Here is a 20,866-nt window from a genome sequence, read left to right as displayed (position 1 = left end):
GAAGATATCAACTGGCATTTAGGCGTGCCTTTAACATAATGAAAACACTCAGTGACACATTGCACAGTAGGGATTTAATCTGTGCAAGAGCAAGGAGAAAAGTAAGGGGCAGGTGATCAGAGAGGTGGATTTGAAACGATTGTAGCAAAGTAGAGGGTTTTGGATCAGATGCCAACCTGCCCTTTCACTGGGAAACTGTACTTAAGCACAGGAAGGAGGTACAGGTCGTCTTTCCCCAAACAATCCTGCACCGTCTCTCCCGATAGCTCGTGAATTCATGAACCGCTCAATGTGAGATCGAGCCATGCAGTTTGGAAAGATCCCAGAGATGCCACTCCTGCTCGCTGGAAAAAGCACAATCCTCCACACAAGCGCGCCATCTGATTGCATTTCTCAGATGCACGTCGCAGAAGGACGCCTGCACAATCAGTGACGAGTAGATCAGGGACAGCAGCAGGTTCTACTCACTGTAGCAGCTCTCACAGGCCCTGCCAGCTCCTCCGTTCTGCCCCTGGTACCCGGCTCCATTCACCATCCCCGACTTGCTGACTGTGTTATTCACATTGATCTGGTTGGGGTTTGGTTTGTTGCTGAAGAAAATAAGAGACGGACATTACAAGCTATGGATATCGCTACGGCATCTGCTCCAGTGTGATACTGTACGTTGCACAAGGTGCTTTCGATTGTTGTGAGCTGCAGCTGGTAGCCAGGTTTAACACTATTGCTGTCACTCTCCTCAGTTGCAACGGGAGGAACATTTCTCTTGATGGCACAGTTGATAAAGTCAGTAACTGAGCTGCATTGATCAATAGATGTGGAGATGCTGGTGATGGACTGGGGTTGACAATTGTAAACAATTTTACAACACCAAGTTATAGTCCAGCAATTTTATTTTAAATTCACACGCTTTCGGAGGCTACCTCCTTCCTCAGGTGAATGATGTGCACCTGAGGAAGGAGGTAGCCTCCGAAAGCTTGTGAATTTAAAATAAAATTGCTGGACTATAACTTGGTGTTGTAAAATTGTTTACAATTGATCAATAGATACCAGTCTGTGAGAACGGGTATTGGGGAGAGAACGCACATGTATACTGACAACAGGAAAAGGGTCTGTGGTTCCCAGCAATTGAATACCCTTCTGACATTTGTTGAATGTGCTCACAGAATGGCCTCTCAGGTAAGGAACCTGTGGAACTGCACCTCAGGGAGAGGCAGTGTCTTCAGGAGAGGAGAGAAAATTAGATTTTTTTTAAAAAAAGAGAAAAATGTTAAACATAAATAACATTTTGACATGTTGCAGTTGGTTAAGAGTCAGATATAACAGTAACACAGCCCGTGAAACAGCTGTTGTCATCACACATAAGATAGAACTAAAGTCATTCACCATCCCCCACATTTACATCAAAGATCATCAAAAATGTTATTGCTAAGCTTGTGTTAGGCCTGAATTGGTAGAGAGAGAGAGAGAGACAGAGAGAGAAATAGAAAGAAAATGTAAAGATTTCACATGGAGATCAGTTGTTTCATTATTATTCCACCTAGTTTTCCCTATGTGACAGCTCCCTGTGCGTTTCTTTTAAAGGAGACAAATCCATGGAAGCACTTACTAGTTGGGGATGTACACCTGCTTTAGTCGACTCTCTGCTTCAGCTGCTTTCAAACGTTTCTGGAAAAAAAAACTATCGATTAGCCATCTCTCCAGGACAAGTCCGATTTCATGAATCTCAGCTCCACAGGTCCCCTGCACTCACATTGGTGCTTGAAATCCCTCCCCACCCCGGCTTCAGGTGCTTGCACGCTGCCACCGATGCTCAGATACACAGCCCGAATGCTGCTCGGTCCCTTTTTCCAATGTGCTGCGGGTCTCTGTTGGGCCCACTGGACGCTGCCTTGGACAACAGCTCTCAGGACTCATGAAGGGTTAGGTCCTGGACACTGGCTGAAGTGAAACAGTCACTTCTTTTAAATTATAACATAGTGGCAGCTGAAAGTCCACATCTGGATCAAAGCACCGGTACATCCACAGCACATCTGGATCAAAGCACCGGTACATCCACAGCACATCTGGATCAAAGCACCGGTACACCCACAGCACATCTGGATCAAAGCACCGGTAGATCTACAGCACATCTGGATCAAAGCACCGGTACATCCACAGCACATCTGGATCAAAGCACCGGTACATCCACATCACATCTGGATCAAAGCATCGGTACATCCACAGCACATCTGGATCAAAGCACCGGTACATCCACAGCACATCTGGATCAAAGCAACGGTACAGCCACAGCACATCTGGATCAAAGCACCGGCTCATCCACAGCACATCTGGATCAAAGCACCGGTACATCCACAGCACATCTGGATCAAAGCAACGGTACAGCCACAGCACATCTGGATCAAAGCACCGGCACATCCACAGCACATCTGGATCAAAGCACCGGTACATCCACAGCACATCTGGATCAAAGCACCGGTACATCCACAGCACATCTGGATCAAAGCACCGGTACAGCTACAGCACATCTGGATCAAAGCACCGGTACATCTACAGCACATCTGGATCAAAGCACCGGTACAGCCACAGCACATCTGGATCAAAGCACCACTACATCCACAGCACACCTGGATCAAAATACCATTACATCCACAGCACACCTGGATCAAAATACCATTACATCCACAGCACATCTGGATCAAAGTACCATTACATCCACAGCACATCGGGATCAAAGTACCATTACATCCACAGCACATCGGGATCAAAGCACCATTACATCCACAGCACATCTGCATCAAAGTACCATTACATCCACAGCACATCTGCATCAAAGCACCGGTACAGCTACAGCACATCTGGATCAAAGCACCGGTACATCTACAGCACATCTGGATCAAAGCACCGGTACAGCCACAGCACATCTGGATCAAAGCACCACTACATCCACAGCACACCTGGATCAAAATACCATTACATCCACAGCACACCTGGATCAAAATACCATTACATCCACAGCACATCTGGATCAAAGTACCATTACATCCACAGCACATCGGGATCAAAGTACCATTACATCCACAGCACATCGGGATCAAAGCACCATTACATCCACAGCACATCTGCATCAAAGTACCATTACATCCACAGCACATCTGCATCAAAGCACCGGTACATCCACAACACATCTGGATCAAAGTACCACTACATCCACAGCACATCTGGATCAAAATACCATTACATCCACAGCACATCTGTATCAAAATACCATTACATCCACAGCACATCTGGATCAAAATACCATTACACCCACAGCACATCTGGATCAAAGTACCATTACATCCACATCACATCGGGATCAAAGCACCGGTACATCCACAGCACATCTGGATCAAAATACCATTACACCCACAGCACATCTGGATCAAAGTACCATTACGTCCACAGCACATCTGGATCAAAGTACCATTACATCCACAGCACATAGGGATCAAAGCACCGGTACATCCACAGCACATCTGTATCAAAGCACCCTTAGACCCACAGCACATCTGTATCAAAGCACCATTACATCCACAGCATGTGTATCAAAGCACCACTATGGCCTGTACACAAATATTGGCAAATCCACATTCCGCTTTTGGGGATCACATTGCACAGAGCAGGGTCCCCAACAGAGTTAATTATTACACCGAAGTTACTGGACTTCCCATGACGAGAATAGAACGTACTGGGAAGGCGTGGGTGGTCTCTCCTGGTGCAGTTCAGCCGGCTCTCAGTTCCTGGGAAGTGTGTGGGGTATCTGGTATGTTTAAATTGGGCATGCACAGTCACCGTTTGGACAGCTGCCATTCCTTCACTGATGCGCTCACTATGATTTGTGCTGGCGAGGTGCTGGCATTTATTGGCCGTCCCTATAAGAATTCACACTCCATCACAAAGTGGCAACTCCAGCTGCCTCGGAACCCTCACCGTCTCCATCAGGGAACAGGAATAGGAATAGGTGAGGCTGGAGTTATCCAAGTGATTCCCAGTGCAAAAACCAGCTCCGAGAAAAGACAGGAATTTTAAAAAAAATCACAATCAGCAGGTTTATACCTTTTCAGGAAGTGGTAAATAATATCACTTGGACTGTAGTTCCTGCTGCATTAGGGAGGAAAGCAACTCAACAAACAGGACTGTAGGATCCTCTCCCTGGTCACCGCCCATCCCTGTCACCCCCCAGTCCCCCCCCCCCCACCCTCCCAGGTAAATAGGGAGAAACTTTCCACTGGCAGGAGGGTCAGTAACCAGAGGACAAAGACAAAAGAACCAAAGGGGAGATGAGGAGAATATTTTTACGCAGCGAATTGTTCTGATCTGGAATGCGCTGCTTGAAAGGGCGGTGGAAGCAGATTCAATAGTAACTTTCAAAAAGGGAATTGGATAAATACTTGGAGGGAAAAAAATCACAGGCCTATGGGGAAAGAGCAGGGGAGCCGGCACAGGCATGATAGGCTGAATGGCCTCCTTTTGCACTGTATCATTCTAAGATTCTATGAAGACCACTGCATCAGAATCGAATCATACAATATTGCCGTGTATTGGCTGTGTACAAGTTTTGGAACCAATGAGCCCAGTGATGATGCTGAGGCAGCCACACTGCCAGCTGGAGTGAGTTATTTACAGTCAATGTTCCAACATTAGAAAGTGAACAGAAGCAAAGCTTTCTACCTGCTGTACGTATCTGTCGGTTGTTTTCCACATGTAATAATATTCGATTATACTGGTTAGCGATTTCCATGGAAGCTGCAACAGGCAAAAGGAAGGCATTTAGAATCCAGAATACAAAACAATCCCATGCATCCCACACCAACACCCTCCCCCACCATAAATTTCACAAAGATCCCTACAGCACTTGGCACAGGAAGAGCACTAATCACAAATGGAGGCTGTCTCAATGGCTGTGGAGGAACAGAGAACTATCTCACCAGGTACTTTTGCCCTTTGCCTCTAAAGACAGCAGCAATGGCATTTTCTGTCAAGGCCACCATTATGTTCAGTCTGAACACAGGGCGAGAGCTAAACCTGCCTGCAGAACAGTAGAACTTCACGATGCTGGTCTGTACAGACCATTCCCCGACAACAAAGATGGTCTTTGACCATAAGAGTAAAGTCAGGACCAAAGCACCCTGAACAACTGCACGGACATAAAATCAGGCACACGCAGGAGCTTTAAAGTTATGTTAATGACATTTTAGCAACTTATATAGAGACAGACAGACTTGCATTTATATAGCACCTTCCACATCCTCAGGACATCCCAAAGTGCTTCACAGCTGATTAAGTACTTTTATGTAGGCAAACATGGCAACCAACTGGTGCACAGCAAGATCTCACAAACAGCATTCAGATAATAAGAGTTAATTTGTTTAAGCGAACGTTGGTCAGGTTACTGGGAAAACATCTTCAAAACATGCCATAGGTCTTTTATGCCCATCTGAACATGCAGACGAGGCCTCAGTTCAACATCCCATCAGAAAGGTTGCATCTCAAAGTGCAGAATTCAGCAAAGGAGGACAAAGAGATTGATTAAGAGGGGAAAAATAGAGTATGAGAGTAAACTAGCAGGGAACATAAAAACTGACTGTAAAAGCTTCTATAAATATGTCAAGAGAAAAAGGTTAGTGAAGACAAATGTAGGCCCCTTACAGTCAGAAATGGGGGAAATTATAATGAGGAACAAAGAAATGGCAGAACAATTAAACACATACTTTGGTTCTGTCTTCACAACGAAGGACACAAATAACCTCCCAGAAATGTTGGGGAACCAAGGGTCTAGTGAGAGGGAGGAACTGAAGGAAACCAGTATTAGTAAAAAAAAGAGCGAGGGAAATTAATGGGGCGAAAGGCTGACAAATCCCCAGGGCCTGATAATCTACATCCCAGAATACTAAAACGAAGTGGCCCTGAAAATAGAGGATGTATTGGTGATCATCATCCAAAATTCTATAGACTCTGGAACAGTTCCTACAGATTGGAGGGTGGCAAATGTAACCCCACTATTTAAAAAAGGAGGGAGAGAAAAAAAAACCCAGGGAATTACAGGCCAGTTAGCCTAACATCAGGAGTGGGGAAAACGCTAGAGTCTATTATAAAAGATGTGATAACGGAACACTTGGAGGGATTGGACAAAGTCAGCATGGGTTTATGAAAGGGAAATCATGCTCAACAAATCTACTGGAGTTTTTTGAGGAAGTAACTAGCAGAATAGATAGGGGAGAACCAGTGGATGTGGTGTACTTGGATTTTCAGAAGGCTTTTGATAAGGTCCCACACAAAGAGGTTAGTGTGCAAAATTAAAGCACATGGGATTGGGGGGAATATACTGGCATGGATTGAGAATTGGTTGACAGACAGGAAACAGAGAGTAGGAATAAACGGGTCTTTTTCCGGGTGGCAGGCAGTGACTAGTGGGGTACCGCAGGGATCGGTGCTTGGGCCCCAGCTATTCACAATATATATCAATGATTTGGATGAGGGAACTAAATGTAACATGGTATGTTGGCCTTCATTGCAAGAGGATTTGAGTACAGGAACAGGGATGTCTTACTGCAGTTGTACGGGGCCTTGGTGAGACCACATCTGGAGTATTGTGTGCAGTTTTGGCCTCCTTATCTGAGGAAGGATGTCCTTGCCATGGAGGGAGTGCAACGAAGGTTCACCAGACTGATTCCTGGGATGGCAGGACTGACATATGAGGAGAGATTGGGTTGAATAGGCCTATATTCACTAGAGTTTAGAAGAATGAGAGGTGATCTCATCGAAACATATAAAATTCTAACAGGACTAGAGAGACTAGATGCAGGGAGGATGTTCCCGAAGGCTGGGGAGTCCAGAACGAGGGGTCACAGTCTCAGGATACGGGGTATGCCATTTAGAACAGAGATGAGGAGAAATTTCTTCACTCAGAGGGTAGTGAACCTGTGGAATTCTCTACCACATAAGGCAGTGGAGGCCAAGTCATTCAAGGAGGAGATAGATATATTTCCTAATGCTAAAGGGATCAAGGGATATGGGGAAAAAGCGGGAACAGGGTACTGAGTTAGACGACCAGTCATGATCATTTTGAATGGCGGAGCAGGCCCGAAGGGCCGAATGGCCGACTCTTGCTCCTATTTTCTATTTTCTATGTTCTAGAACTCCCTCAGTGAGTGTCAGCCGAGATTACGTGCTCAAGTCCTGGAGCAGGGCTTGAACCCATCAGATTCTAACTCGAGGTGAGTGCACTAGCTACCAACTAAGTGGTGCTGCAAGCACAGATACTGGTGTCTCTGCAGTGGCGTAATCCCCAAACCAAACCCCACAGTATAAATACAGGAAAACTCTGGAACACAGGGAGCATTATGTTGCTGAAATGGTTCTGCTGTGGAGTTACTTCTGCCCATACCTTTTGCAGTGCTGATTTTCTGCCACTAGAGGACACCGGTACGCACTGTAAATACAGCGGAGCTGTGCCAACCTGTGCAGGAATTCGATGCCCACTATTATTATTCTGCACCTTTCACCGTTATCGGTGGCATTTGCGCTGGGCAGTGGTGCGTGTCAAGAAACTTCCAATACGTTTTGTGTCATCTGCAAACTTTGATATTTGCCCCCTGTACCCAAGTCCAGATCATTTATATATTTATATGGCCCCAACACTGACCCCTGGGGGACACTATTCACATCCCTCCAGTTTGCCTTTCACAAATCCGTACAGGTTGTCCTTAATTAACCCATGTCTCTCCATGTGAGTATTAATTTTATCCATATTAAGGCCTGTAGGAGCTTACCACTACCAAGGCTGACTGCTGTAGAGTTACCCAGTTTATCCCTTCCCCCTTTTTGAACAGAGCTCTTACATTGGCAGCCCTTCAGTCCACTGGTGCAACTTCCATATCCAAGGAGGCTTGAAAGATTGTGACCAAAGCCTTGGACTTCCTTCAGTATTGCAAGAGTTAGCCACCAGGGCACAGTGCTCCCTCTACACTGTCCCATCAAACACTCCCAGGGCAGGTACAGCACGGGTTAGATACAGAGTAAAGCTCCCTCTACACTGTCCCATCTAACACCCAGGGCAGGGACAGCACGGGTTAGATACAGAGTAAAGCTCCCTCTACACTGTCCCATCAAACACTCCCAGGGCAGGGACAGCACGGGGTAGATACAGAGTAAAGCTCCCTCTACACTGTCCCATCAAACACTCCCAGGGCAGGTATAACTGAATTTTGAGGGACCCAGTTAACCCCATGCAGTATGACAGTGACAGGACTCAGATTAAAACTGCTTCTCCCCAGATATCTACTGCTTACGATGTTTAGCTGTACTCACAAAGTCTTGTCGTATGTCACTAAAATCCTTCCCGTATTTTTCTAGAGCCTCCTCAAACAGGTTTGCTTCTGAGGCCGACCACTCCTCCATCTCGTCCCTGCAGAGTACGGGCCCTCCCTGCGGCACGAGCGCAGAAATCGCCTTTGATACATCATAGTTATTTTTATGCAACGTGTCCATCGAGTGAAACTGCAAAAGAGGAAAGAGCTCAAGTCAAAACCGGAGCGCCCAAACAGGTCAGGCAGTGCGGTGTCAGGTACACCGTCCAAATGCACAGGTCAGGCAGTGCGGTGTCAGGTACACCGTCCAAACGCACAGGTCAGGCAGTGCGGTGTCAGGTACACCGTCCAAACGCACAGGTCAGGCAGTGCGGTGTCAGGTACACCGTCCAAACGCACAGGTCAGGCAGTGCGGTGTCAGGTACACCGTCCAAACACACAGGTCAGGCAGTGCGGTGTCAGGTACACCGTCCAAACACAGGTCAGGCAGTGCGGTGTCAGGTACACCGTCCAAACACAGGTCAGGCAGTGCGGTGTCAGGTACACCGTCCAAACACACAGGTCAGGCAGTGCGGTGTCAGGTACACCGTCCAAACACACAGGTCAGGCAGTGCGGTGTCAGGTACACCGTCCAAACACACAGGACGAGCAGTGCGGTGTCAGGTACACCGTCCAAACACACAGGTCAGGCAGTGCGGTGTCAGGTACACCGTCCAAACACATAGGTCAGGCAGTGCGGTGTCAGGTACACCGTCCAAACACTTAGGTCAGGCAGTGCGGTGTCAGGTACACCGTCCAAACACACAGGACGAGCAGTGCGGTGTCAGGTACACCGTCCAAACATATAGGTCAGGCAGTGCGGTGTCAGGTACACCGTCCAAACACACAGGATCATACATGTATCACAGTAATTGAAGCAAATCCAGAGGGCGCCGACTCTCCCCGGGGCACGGGCGCCGACTCTCCCCGGGGCACGGGCGCCGACTCTCCCCGGGGCACGGGCGCCGACTCTCCCCGGGGCACGGGCGCCGACTCTCCCCGGGGCACGGGCGCCGACTCTCCCCGGGGCACGGGCGCCGACTCTCCCCGGGGCACGGGCGCCGACTCTCCCCGGGGCACGGGCGCCGACTCTCCCCGGGGCACGGGCGCCGACTCTCCCCGGGGCACGGGCGCCGACTCTCCCCGGGGCACGGGCGCCGACTCTCCCCGGGGCACGGGCGCCGACTCTCCCCGGGGCACGGGTCCCACGGGCGCCGACTCTCCCCGGGGCACGGGTCCCACGGGCGCAGACTCTCCCCGGGGCACGGGTCCCACGGGCGCAGACTCTCCCCGGGGCACGGGTCCCACGGGCGCAGACTCTCCCCGGGGCACGGGTCCCACGGGCGCAGACTCTCCCCGGGGCACGGGTCCCACGGGCGCAGACTCTCCCCGGGGCACGGGTCCCACGGGCGCCGACTCTCCCCGGGGCACGGGTCCCACGGGCGCCGACTCTCCCCGGGGCACGGGTCCCACGGGCGCCGACTCTCCCCGGGGCACGGGTCCCACGGGCGCAGACTCTCCCCGGGGCACGGGTCCCACGGGCGCAGACTCTCCCCGGGGCACGGGTCCCGTGGGCGCAGACTCTCGGGGAGGTACGGATTTCACGAGCGTTGCTAGCCATTCTGTACCTCACCCAAGTGGCCATTCTTCAACTGACAGTCAAAGCACTGAGTGAGTGTTGGTACCATTTTCAACCAAGGAGGGCCTCATGGCCAGCCCCAATTCCGTCCTCACCCAACAAGTGCTTTGCAGCAGGGGGTGGTCAATCAGACTGCGAGTGACAGCAGGAACCACGGCTATCTTTCTTTTCTCCCAGGCCAAGGGAGCCAAGAACAACTGTTGCACTGGCTGAGATCAGTTAGCCCATCACAGACCTGGGACCTCACAGTCTATCAATTGGTACATCAGGCTCAGCATTGACCAAGTAACCTACTGGGGGAGCTTGTTAACTTCTCATAAAACTGTGGTTCTATGTTAACTCTAGAAAAAGCAACAGCACCAAACCTTTCTTTAAATATTATCAATATCCCTCATAGCATTTACATACTGTGCCAATTGAAAGCTTGAAGATTGCGATCAATTGATTTTTGTTGGGTATAAAGGGATATCAAGCAACAGTGGGTAAATCTGAGGTACGATCTGAACGGATGGCACAACAGGCTCGAGGGGCTGAATGGACAAAGGCTGAGAGATGTTAACACGTGCAGACATTAAATTGTAATAGTTAGTGCAGGCATGGCAGAAAATATTCACCGCTTTAAAAGTCAGCCCTATGTTTAACTTTTACACTGTCAGACAGGTCCACTTTATACATTAACATTACAAGTGCAGCTGTAATATACTGGAGATCCATCAAAATGTTCTCCATCCTTACCAGTGTGATATCTCTAGAGGCAGCAGCTGCACTCATGTGCAGACTTGGTTGTCGTATGGAGCTACTGCAGTCTAAGGCCCGAGCAAATGTACCGACAGATCTGTAAGAGACAGAATAAACCATCATAAACGGGCAGTAATCCAACTGCAAACAGCCATTATATTTTTGCCTCAAACGGACATGGTTCCACCGTGCACAGTACATGATGCAGATCATTCGACTGACCGTCAGCAGTGGTACGAGACACCTGCTAGTCTAGTTGGCTGTTTTCTTTATACAGAAGGTTGCAGGAGCATGTTGTGCTTTGCCATAGGGTGTGATTGAGGTAGAGACAGTTGCATCCAGTGGTGCACTGTGTCTGCTGCAGGACCACTGCACTAAGTTTAAGATGACATTTCTCTGCCAAGGACACCACCAGTTCAGTCTTTACTGTTGCCAGGAGGAAGTGCTTACTAGACGAAGATGGAGCTGGGGTTGTAACGCTGGCTTCTTAATAGCAACCGATAGAAAAGGCTACAGATAAATTGCCACGCCGACAGTGCTGCCCACTCCCATCCAGGTGGAGCAGCAAGGGCACAGACTCTCGCCTCGTTTAGACCAATGACCCGGTCCCCAGGATTGGGCATGGGGCCAACACCAGAGCGCAGTGGTGGGGCACAGTGGTGCAGCCCCTCTCAGCAATTACAGCAGTGCAGCGGGATCGTCGGAATTACTGGGCCCTTGTCTCTAATCTTCAACATCACAATCAAGAGCAAAACGGAGGCACTCGCTGTGTTTGGCCTCACCGTGCAAGGACCAAAAACTGGTCTATCTGCCTGTCGGTCAGCGGGCTGTTTGGGTCCCAAATTTTTACTTCAAGTTTAAACTGGTCTCTTTCATCCTCTTCATCTGAAGAAATAAAACAGAAAAAAGCTGTTAGTGAACAAAGAAAAGTACAGGACTAGAACAGACTCTGCAGTGAATCTGGAAAGTACAGGACTAGAACAGACTCTGCAGTGAATCTGGAAAGTACAGGACTAGAACAGACTCTGCAGTGAATCTGGAAAGTACAGGACTGGAACAGACTGCAGTGAATCTGGAAAGTACAGGACTAGAACAGGCTCTGCAGTGAATCTGGAAAGTACAGGACTGGAACAGACCACAGTGAATCTGGAAAGTACAGGACTAGAACAGGCTCTGCAGTGAATCTGGAAAGTACAGGACTGGAACAGACTGCAGTGAATCTGGAAAGTACAGGACTAGAACAGGCTCTGCAGTGAATCTGGAAAGTACAGGACTGGAACAGACCACAGTGAATCTGGAAAGTACAGGACTAGAACAGGCTCTGCAGTGAATCTGGAAAGTACAGGACTGGAACAGACTGCAGTGAATCTGGAAAGTACAGGACTAGAACAGGCTCTGCAGTGAATCTGGAAAGTACAGGACTGGAACAGACCACAGTGAATCTGGAAAGTACAGGACTAGAACAGGCTCTGCAGTGAATCTGGAAAGTACAGGACTGGAACAGACCACAGTGAATCTGGAAAGTACAGGACTAGAACAGACTCTGCAGTGAATCTGGAAAGTACAGGACTGGAACAGACCACAGTGAATCTGGAAAGTACAGGACTGGAACAGGCTCTGCAGTGAATCTGGAAAGTACAGGACTGGAATAGACCACAGTGAATCTGGAAAGTACAGGACTGGAACAGACCACAGTGAATCTGGAAAGTACAGGACTGGAACAGGCTCTGCAGTGAATCTGGAAAGTACAGGACTGGAACAGACCGCAGTGAATCTGGAAAGTACAGGACTGGAATAGACCGCAGTGAATCTGGAAAATACAGGACTGGAACAGACCGCAGTGAATCTGGAAAGTACAGGACTGGAACAGACCGCAGTGAATCTGGAAAGTACAGGACTGGAACAGACTCTGCAGTGAATCTGGAAAGTACAGGACTGGAACAGACCACAGTGAATCTGGAAAGTACAGGACTGGAATAGACCACAGTGAATCTGGAAAGTACAGGACTAGAACAGACCGCAGTGAATCTGGAAAGTACAGGACTGGAACAGACTCTGCAGTGAATCTGGAAAGTACAGGACTGGAACAGACCGCAGTGAATCTGTAAAGTACAGGACTGGAACAGACTCTGCAGTGAATCTGGAAAGTACAGGACTGGAACAGACCGCAGTGAATCTGGAAAGTACAGGACTGGAACAGACTCCGCAGTGAATCTGTAAAGTACAGGACTGGAACAGTCTCTGCAGTGAATCTGGAAAGTACAGGACTGGAACAGTCTCTGCAGTGAATCTGGAAAGTACAGGACTGGAACAGTCTCTGCAGTGAATCTGGAAAGTACAGGACTAGAACAGACCACAGTGAATCTGGAAAGTACAGGACTGGAACAGACTCTGCAGTGAATCTGGAAAGTACAGGACTGGAACAGACCGCAGTGAATCTGGAAAGTACAGGACTAGAACAGGCTCTGCAGTGAATCTGGAAAGTACAGGACTGGAACAGACCGCAGTGAATCTGGAAAGTACAGGACTGGAACAGGCTCTGCAGTGAATCTGGAAAGTACAGGACTGGAACAGGCTCTGCAGTGAATCTGGAAAGTACAGGACTGGAACAGGCTCTGCAGTGAATCTGGAAAGTACAGGACTGGAACAGTCTCTGCAGTGAATCTGGAAAGTACAGGACTGGAACAGGCTCTGCAGTGAATCTGGAGAGTACAGGACTGGAACAGTCTCTGCAGTGAATCTGGAAAGTACAGGACTGGAACAGGCTCTGCAGTGAATCTGGAAAGTACAGGACTGGAACAGACCGCAGTGAATCTGGAAAGTACAGGACTGGAACAGACTCTGCAGTGAATCCGAAAGGTACAGGACTGGAACAGACCGCAGTGCATATTGCCTGATAACAACTTACATTTTTATAGCACCTTCAACAAAGAAAAATATCCCAGTAAACTTCACAGAGGTGCGAGGAAAAAATACCACTCAACTGCCCACTCTGTTAAATATTTACCCAAGTCTCTCCGGCTCCCTGGGCAGTCCCTTCCACATGTTCATTCCCTCTGCAAAAAGTTGTTCAATCTGAACTGTCTGCGACCCTTCCCTCTTCTAAGCTCAAGTCTCTGTCCCTCGGTTTTAGAGTTTGTGGCAATCCTCAAACATATTACTGATGTTCAATTTATCTATTCCCCCAAGGATCTCGAATACCTCCCCGAAACCTTCTCCTCAGAGTAAATAAGCCCAGGCTATTCAGTTTGGTTTCCCTTTTCTGTGCTGCCTCGAATGCCAGGATACACAGTAACCCAGGTGTGGCTGTACCACTGCTCTGTGCAGACCATCACTCCCTGGGATTTGTGCACTATTCCTCAGGCTGCATATCCCATGATCCAGTTAGATTTCCTTACTTTTGCTGCACACTGTGCTGTTAGTTTCAGTGAGCTCTCCACCAATACCCTCAAGATCTCTCTGCTGTGCTGTTTCCTGTAGCTTAGAACCATTCAGTTTATATTTCCTATTTGTTTCTCTTCCCTGGTCTTAATCTGCATTTATATAAGGATTTTAACATTCCACGGTCCTTCACAGAAAGGCCTTAGGCAGAAGGACATGAGGCCAAGAAAGGAGAGTGACCAAACACTTGGTGACAGAGATGGAGTTTGAGAAGATTCTGAAGGAAGAGAAATAGATGGAGGCGGAGGAGTTTGGTAGAGAATTTCAGAATATTAGACCCAGGTGGATGAAGGCTCTTATCAGGGGCAGGAGGGGGAGAATGTCAAAGGAATGGATTGGTGGTGGGGGGATTGGAGAATTAAGGTGGAACAAAGCAGTGGAGGCATTTTAAAAAATGAGGATTTTAAATGTAAGATATTGAAGGCAGAGAGCCAGTGTGGATTAGTGAGGATGGGTGAGGAGGATTTAGTACAGGACAGGATACGTCCAGCAGAATTTTGGACAAGCTAGTCTTTATAGAGAGTGGAGGATGGGAGGCCAGCAAAATCAGCACCGGAGTTCTCTGAGTCTCTGGTGTTAAAGGCATGTCTCCAAGTCTCAGTGGAGGAAGGGCTGAGGCAGACATTATTACAGAGGTGGAAGTAAGTGGTCTTTGTGACGGAGCGATATGGGGTTTGAAGCTCAGCTCAGGGTCACACAGTGTGGGACGGTTGCGAGCAGTCTGATTCAGCATGAGAAGGTGGCTGGGAGAGGGACAGAATCAGTGGCAAGGGCCAAAGATGGTGGTTTTGGTGCTTGGAAAGTTGAACTGAAGGAAGTTAGGACTCATCCAAGACTTTTGGTGTCTTCACCCCTAGTCCTTCACCTATTGATATTCTTGGTCTCATCATCCCCTCTGATCTCGAATGGAACTCTCATCTCCATCCTAAAGCTGCTTCCTTCAAGCCTCGTTTCACTTCATGACAAACTCTCCTTTACTCTCAACAATTCCTAACTCTCTTTAAAGCTCAAGTCTGTCCAAGAGTTGAATACTGTTCCCATATCTGGGGAGGCTCTTCTCACCCCTCTCACACTCAGAGAGGATACTCGAAAAAGTCTGTGGGTCTGATTGGTAACCCATCTTTCACCACCAGCATCCAGTCTCACCCACTCCCTCCCCTGACACACCCACCCCCTCCTCCAACATAAACCCACACACAGCCCCTCTCCCTCCACATCCACCCCCTCCACAAACACACATCTACCCACTCCCCCTCCTCCCCCGACACATCCACCCCTCGTCCACTCCATCCCCCTCCCCCGACCCACCCACCCCACAAACAAACTCACACCAACCCCCTCCCCAAACACAAACACAAATTCACACCCACCCCTCCCCCTATATCCCCATCTCCTCCCCAAACACAAACTCGCACCCACCCCCTCCCCGACACACCCACCCCTGCCCCTCCACAAAAACTCACACCCACCCCCTCCACCTGCTCCCCAAACACAAACTCACACCCACCCCCTCCCCTACACCCCCTCCCCGACACACCCACCCCCTCCTCCAACAAACTCACACCCACCCCCTGCCTGACACACCCATGACACAAACTCCCCTACACAACCTCCCCCTCCACAAACACAAACTCATACCCACCCCATCCCCACCGACACCCTCCACAAACACACCCAAAACAAACTCACACACGCACACAAACTCTCACTGACCCACCATACACGCATAGAAACACAAATGCCCACTATATTCACCCAGTACAAAAACCTCACACATCTCCCTGCTGTGCTCCGTCCCATAACATCACCCAGCTCCTCCATCGCCTCTCCAGCCTAGATGTCATTGTGATCAGACATGTGCACAGTACCCCAGCTAAGGCCTGATCAGCACCCTGCACAGCTTCAGCAGGAGCTCAAGAGATTTGAACTCACTCGATTTGGTGAGATGCTGCGTGATGTACTACCGAAACAGGCACACTGACTGAGACTGATCCAAGTCTGCCATGCTTAATGCGAGGATGCAGAGAGTTGTTATGATCTGGAATGCACTGTCTGAAAGGACAGTAGAAGCAGATTCAATAATAACTTTCAAAAGGGAAAAAATTTACAGGGCTATGGGGAAAGAGCAGGGGAGTGGGATTAATTGGATAGCTCTTTCAAAGAGCCAGCAATGGCATATTGGGCTGAATGGCCTCCTCCTGTGCTGTACCTATTATGATATTATAACACAGTGCTGGCGCATACTATGAAGATCTAGTCTCCTAATAAACAGCAGTGCTCACAGGCACTCTGGGAAAGTCCGCGTGCTCTGGTTCACAGTGCGTGTGTGTGAACGCACGAAGTGTGGTAAACAAGGTTGGTGAGCTGCAGGCGCAAATAGCCACATGGGAATACGATGTCATGGTGATAACGGAGACCTGGCTCAAAAAAGCGCAGGATTGGGTACTAAATATTCCTGGATACAAGGTGTTCAGGAAAGACAAGGAGGGAAAGAAATTGGGGGGCGGGGGGGCAGTATTGATTAAGGAGAATATTGCAGTGTTGGAGAGAGAGGGTGTCCTGGAGGGGTCAAGGACAGAATCTATTTGGTTTGAGTTAAGAAATAAAAGTACCACCATTACACTACTGGGTGTATTCTATAGGCCACCAACTAGTGGGAAGGATATAGAGGAACAAATTTGGAGGGAAATTACAGAGAGGTGCAAAAGCCATAGAGTAGTGATAACTGGGGACTTCAACTATCCGAATATAGACTGGGATAATAATAATATAAGGGGCAAAGAGGGGGAGGAATTTTTGAAATGTGTTCAGGACAACTTTCTTAACCAGTACATTTCGGGCCCAATGAGGAAGGAGGCATTGCTGGACTTGGTTCTAGGGAATGAGGCGGGCCAAGTGGAGCAAGTGTCAGTGGGGGAGCATTGAGGGAACAGCGTTCATAGTATCATAAGGTTTAGAATAGCTATGGAAAAGGACACAGACCACTCTAAAGTAAAAATACTCAATTGGAGGAGGGCCAATTTCAATGGGATGAGAACAGATCTGGCCCGGGTAAATTGGAATCAAAGACTGGCAGGCAAAACTGTAATTGAACAGTGGGCGGCCTTTAAGAGATGGTTCAGGTACAGTCGGGGCACATTCCCATGAGGCCGGAAAGTAGGGCAATTAAAGCCAGAGCTCCCTGGATGACAAAAGAGATAAAGAGTAAGATGAAACAGAAAAAATGGGAGTATGACAGATGTCAGGTTGATAACACAAGTGAGAACCAGGCAGAATATAGAAATTTCAGAGGGGAAATGAAAAAGGAAATAAGAGGGGCAAAAAGAGAGCACGAGAATAGACCGGCGGCCAACATAAAAGGGAATCCAAAAATCTTCTACAGGCATATAAACAGTAAACGGGTAGTAAGAGGAGGGGTGGGGCCGATTAGGGACCATAAAGGAGATCTTCTCATGGAGGCAGAGGGAATGGTCGAGGTATTAAATGAGTACTTTACATCTGTCTTTACCAAGGAAGAAGATGCTGCCAGAGTCTCAGTAAAGGAAGATATAGTTGAGATACTGTTTGGGCTAAAAATTGATAAAGAGGTACTTGAAAGGCTAGCTGTACTTAAAGTAAGTAAGTCACCCGGTCCGGATGGGATGCATCCTAGGTTGCTGAGGGAAGTAAAATTGCGGAGGTACTGGCCATAATCTTCCAAACATCCGTAGATACGGGAATGGTGCCAGAGGATTGGAGAATTGCAAATGTTACACCCTTGTTCAAAAAAGGGTGTAAGGATAAACCCAGCAACTACAGGCCAGTCAGTTTAATCTCAGTGGTGGGGAAACTTTTAGAAACGACAATCCGGAACAGAATTAACAGTCACTTGGACGAGTGTGGATTGATTAGGGAAAGCCAGCACGGATGTGTTATTGGCAAATCGTGTTTAACTAACTTGATAGAACTTCTTGATGAGGTAACAGAGAGGGTCGATGAGGGCAATGCAGTTGATGTGGTGTATATGGACTTTCAAAAGGCGTTTGATAAAGTGCCTCACAGTAGGCTTATCATCGAGATTGTGGCCAATGGAATAAAGGGGGCAGTAGCAACATGGATACAGAATTGGCTAAGTGACAGGAAACAGAGAGTCGTGGTGAACGGTTGTTTTTCGGACTGGAGGGAGGTATACAGTGGTGTTCCCTAGGGGTCAGAGCTGGGACCACTGCTTTTTTGATATATATTAATGACTTGTACTTGGGCGTACAGGGCACAATTTCAAAATTTGCAGATGGCATAAAACTTGGAAGGATAGTAAACAGTGAGGAGGATAGTGATAGACTTCAAGAGGCAATGGACAGGCTGGTGGCATGGGCGGACACGTGGCAGATGAAATTTAACGCAGAAAAATGCGAAGTGATACATTTCGGTAGGAAGAACGAGGAGAGGCAATATAAACCAGAGGACACAACTCTAAAAGGGGTACAGGAAAGAGAGATCTGGGGGTATATGTGCACAAATCGTTGAAAGTGGCAGGACAGGTTGAAAAAGCAATTAAAAACGCGTACAGGATCCTGGGCTTTATAAATAGAAGCATAGAGTACAAAAGTATGGAAGTCATGATGAACCTTTATAAAACACTGGTTCGACCACAACTAGAGTATTGTGTCCAGTTCCAGGCACCACATTTTAGGAAAGATGTGAAGGCCTTAAGAGGGAGTGCAGAAGAGATTTACTAGAATGATTCCAGGGATCAGGGGCTGGAGAAGCTGGGGTTGTTTTCCTTGGAACACAGACAGTTGCGAGATTTGATAGAGGTGTTCAAAATCATGAAGGGTCTAGACAGAGTAGATAGAGAGAAACTGTTCCCATTGGTGGAAGGGTCAAGAACCAGAGGGCATAGATTTAAGGTGATTGGCAAAAGAACCAAAGGTGACATGAGGAAAAACCTTTTTACACAGCAAGTGGTTATGATCTGGAATGCACTGCCTGAAAGGGTAGTGGAGGCAGATTCAATCATGGCCTTCAAAAGGGAATTGGATAAGTACTTGAAAGGAAAAAATTTGCAGGGCTACGGGGATAGGGCGGGGGAAATGGACTAGCTGGATTGCTCTTGCATAGAGCCGGCTCAGACTCGATGGGCAGAATGACCTCCTTCCATGCTGTAACCTTTCTATGATTCTATGAAAAGTGTCCACCTATGTACAGAGGGGAGAGGGAAGAATGAAAGTGGACTTTGTTTTAAACTGTTTTCAGATTATTGGGGAAGGAGGGCCAGGACTGCTCTGAATAGAATGACGCAACTTTGCCATTTGGTTGAAATGTTCAAAGCCTAATAGAAGTTAAAAGGTTAGCAATCAAGCACCAAACATCACTTGGTCTACTCCATAGATCCAACAGGACCTCAGAGAAACAGTTAGAAATTTTGGGTTCCTCCTCCGCTTCACCCCCACAAATAAAAAGACACACAGACATTAATGGGTATGGAGAGTGAGTGGGAGTGTGTGATTACACATGGACAAAGACACCAGCTGAACGGCCGAACTGAGCTGGAACATTCCATGGTTCTATCTTTAAACGCCCCACTCTCAGCATAGACTCAAAGCATCACTGTGTATGTTACCCACCTTCTTTTAGTAAATCAGGAATATCCGCCTGGTACCTGGGACCTACACGGATCTCTCCTTTATCCGCTAGAAGAGTCTTTTGCTGTGGATCATAAACTAGACAATAAAAAAAGGAATCCTGAAAGAAAACAGAAAGGAAGAAAGGTCACTCCAGCATGTTCACTCAGCACGATAAACCCCCCCCCGCTCCAGGGGGACGGAAGCCCAGAGATCCCGGACCCCGCCCCTCCAGGGGAAGGGAATCCTAGAAATCCCAGACCCCCCCTCTCCAGGGGAAGGGAATCCTAGAAATCCCAGACCCCCCCTCTCCAGGGGAAGGGAATCCTAGAAATCCCAGACCCCCCCTCTCCAGGGGAAGGGAATCCTAGAAATCCCAGACCCCCCCTCTCCAGGGGAAGGGAATCCTAGAAATCCCAGACCCCGCCCCTCCAGGGGAAGGGAATCCTAGAGATCCCGGACACCCCCATCCAGGAGGAGGGAATCCCCGAGATCCCGGACCCCCCCCACCTCGAGGAGGAGGGAATCCCAGAGATCCCGGACCCCCCCCTCCAGGAGGAGGGAATCCCAGAGATCCCGGACCCCCCCTCCAGGAGGAGGGAATCCCAGAGACCCCGGACCCCGCCCCTCCAGGGGAAGGGAATCCCAGAGATCCCGGACCCCACCTCCAGGGGGAGGGAATTCCATAGATCCCGGACCCTGCCCCTCCAGGGGGAGGGAATCCCAGAGATCCCGGACCCCGCCCCTCCAGGGGACGGGAATCCCAGAGATCCCGGACCCCGCCCCTCCAGGGGACGGGAATCCCAGAGATCCCGGACCCCGCCCCTCCAGGGGAAGGGAATCCCAGAGATCCCGGACCCCGCCCCTCCAGGGGAAGGGAATCCCAGAGATCCTGGACCCCGCCCCTCCAGGGGGAGGGAATCCCAGAGATCCTGGACCCCGCCCCTCCAGGGGAAGGGAATCCCAGAGATCCCGGACCCCGCCCCTCCAGGGGAAGGGAATCCCAGAGATCCTGGACCCCGCCCCTCCAGGGGAAGGGAATCCCAGAGATCCCGGAC

At 48.9% G+C, this 20,866-nt stretch overlaps 1 protein-coding gene across 1 annotated transcript in view; it reads right to left on the bottom strand.

The window, feature by feature from the left end:
* The window catches only part of LOC137305881 (metastasis-associated protein MTA1-like), a 90,549-nt gene that overhangs the window by 25,133 nt on the left and 44,550 nt on the right, over positions 1 to 20,866 (bottom strand). Inside the window, exons 7-13 of the mRNA XM_067974814.1 lie at positions 19,812 to 19,929; positions 11,547 to 11,649; positions 10,762 to 10,861; positions 8,350 to 8,538; positions 4,711 to 4,785; positions 1,607 to 1,665; positions 469 to 590 (exon numbers count right to left, since the gene is read on the bottom strand). Coding sequence (XP_067830915.1) covers positions 469 to 590; positions 1,607 to 1,665; positions 4,711 to 4,785; positions 8,350 to 8,538; positions 10,762 to 10,861; positions 11,547 to 11,649; positions 19,812 to 19,929 — 766 coding nt within the window. The remainder of the gene's footprint in view (positions 1 to 468; positions 591 to 1,606; positions 1,666 to 4,710; positions 4,786 to 8,349; positions 8,539 to 10,761; positions 10,862 to 11,546; positions 11,650 to 19,811; positions 19,930 to 20,866) is intronic.

Source organism: Heptranchias perlo, chromosome 41 (genome assembly GCF_035084215.1).
Source record: "Heptranchias perlo isolate sHepPer1 chromosome 41, sHepPer1.hap1, whole genome shotgun sequence".
NCBI lineage: Eukaryota > Metazoa > Chordata > Chondrichthyes > Hexanchiformes > Hexanchidae > Heptranchias > Heptranchias perlo.
The sequence above is the reverse complement of the archived record's forward strand: the minus strand, read 5'-3'. Positions and strand labels throughout refer to the sequence as shown.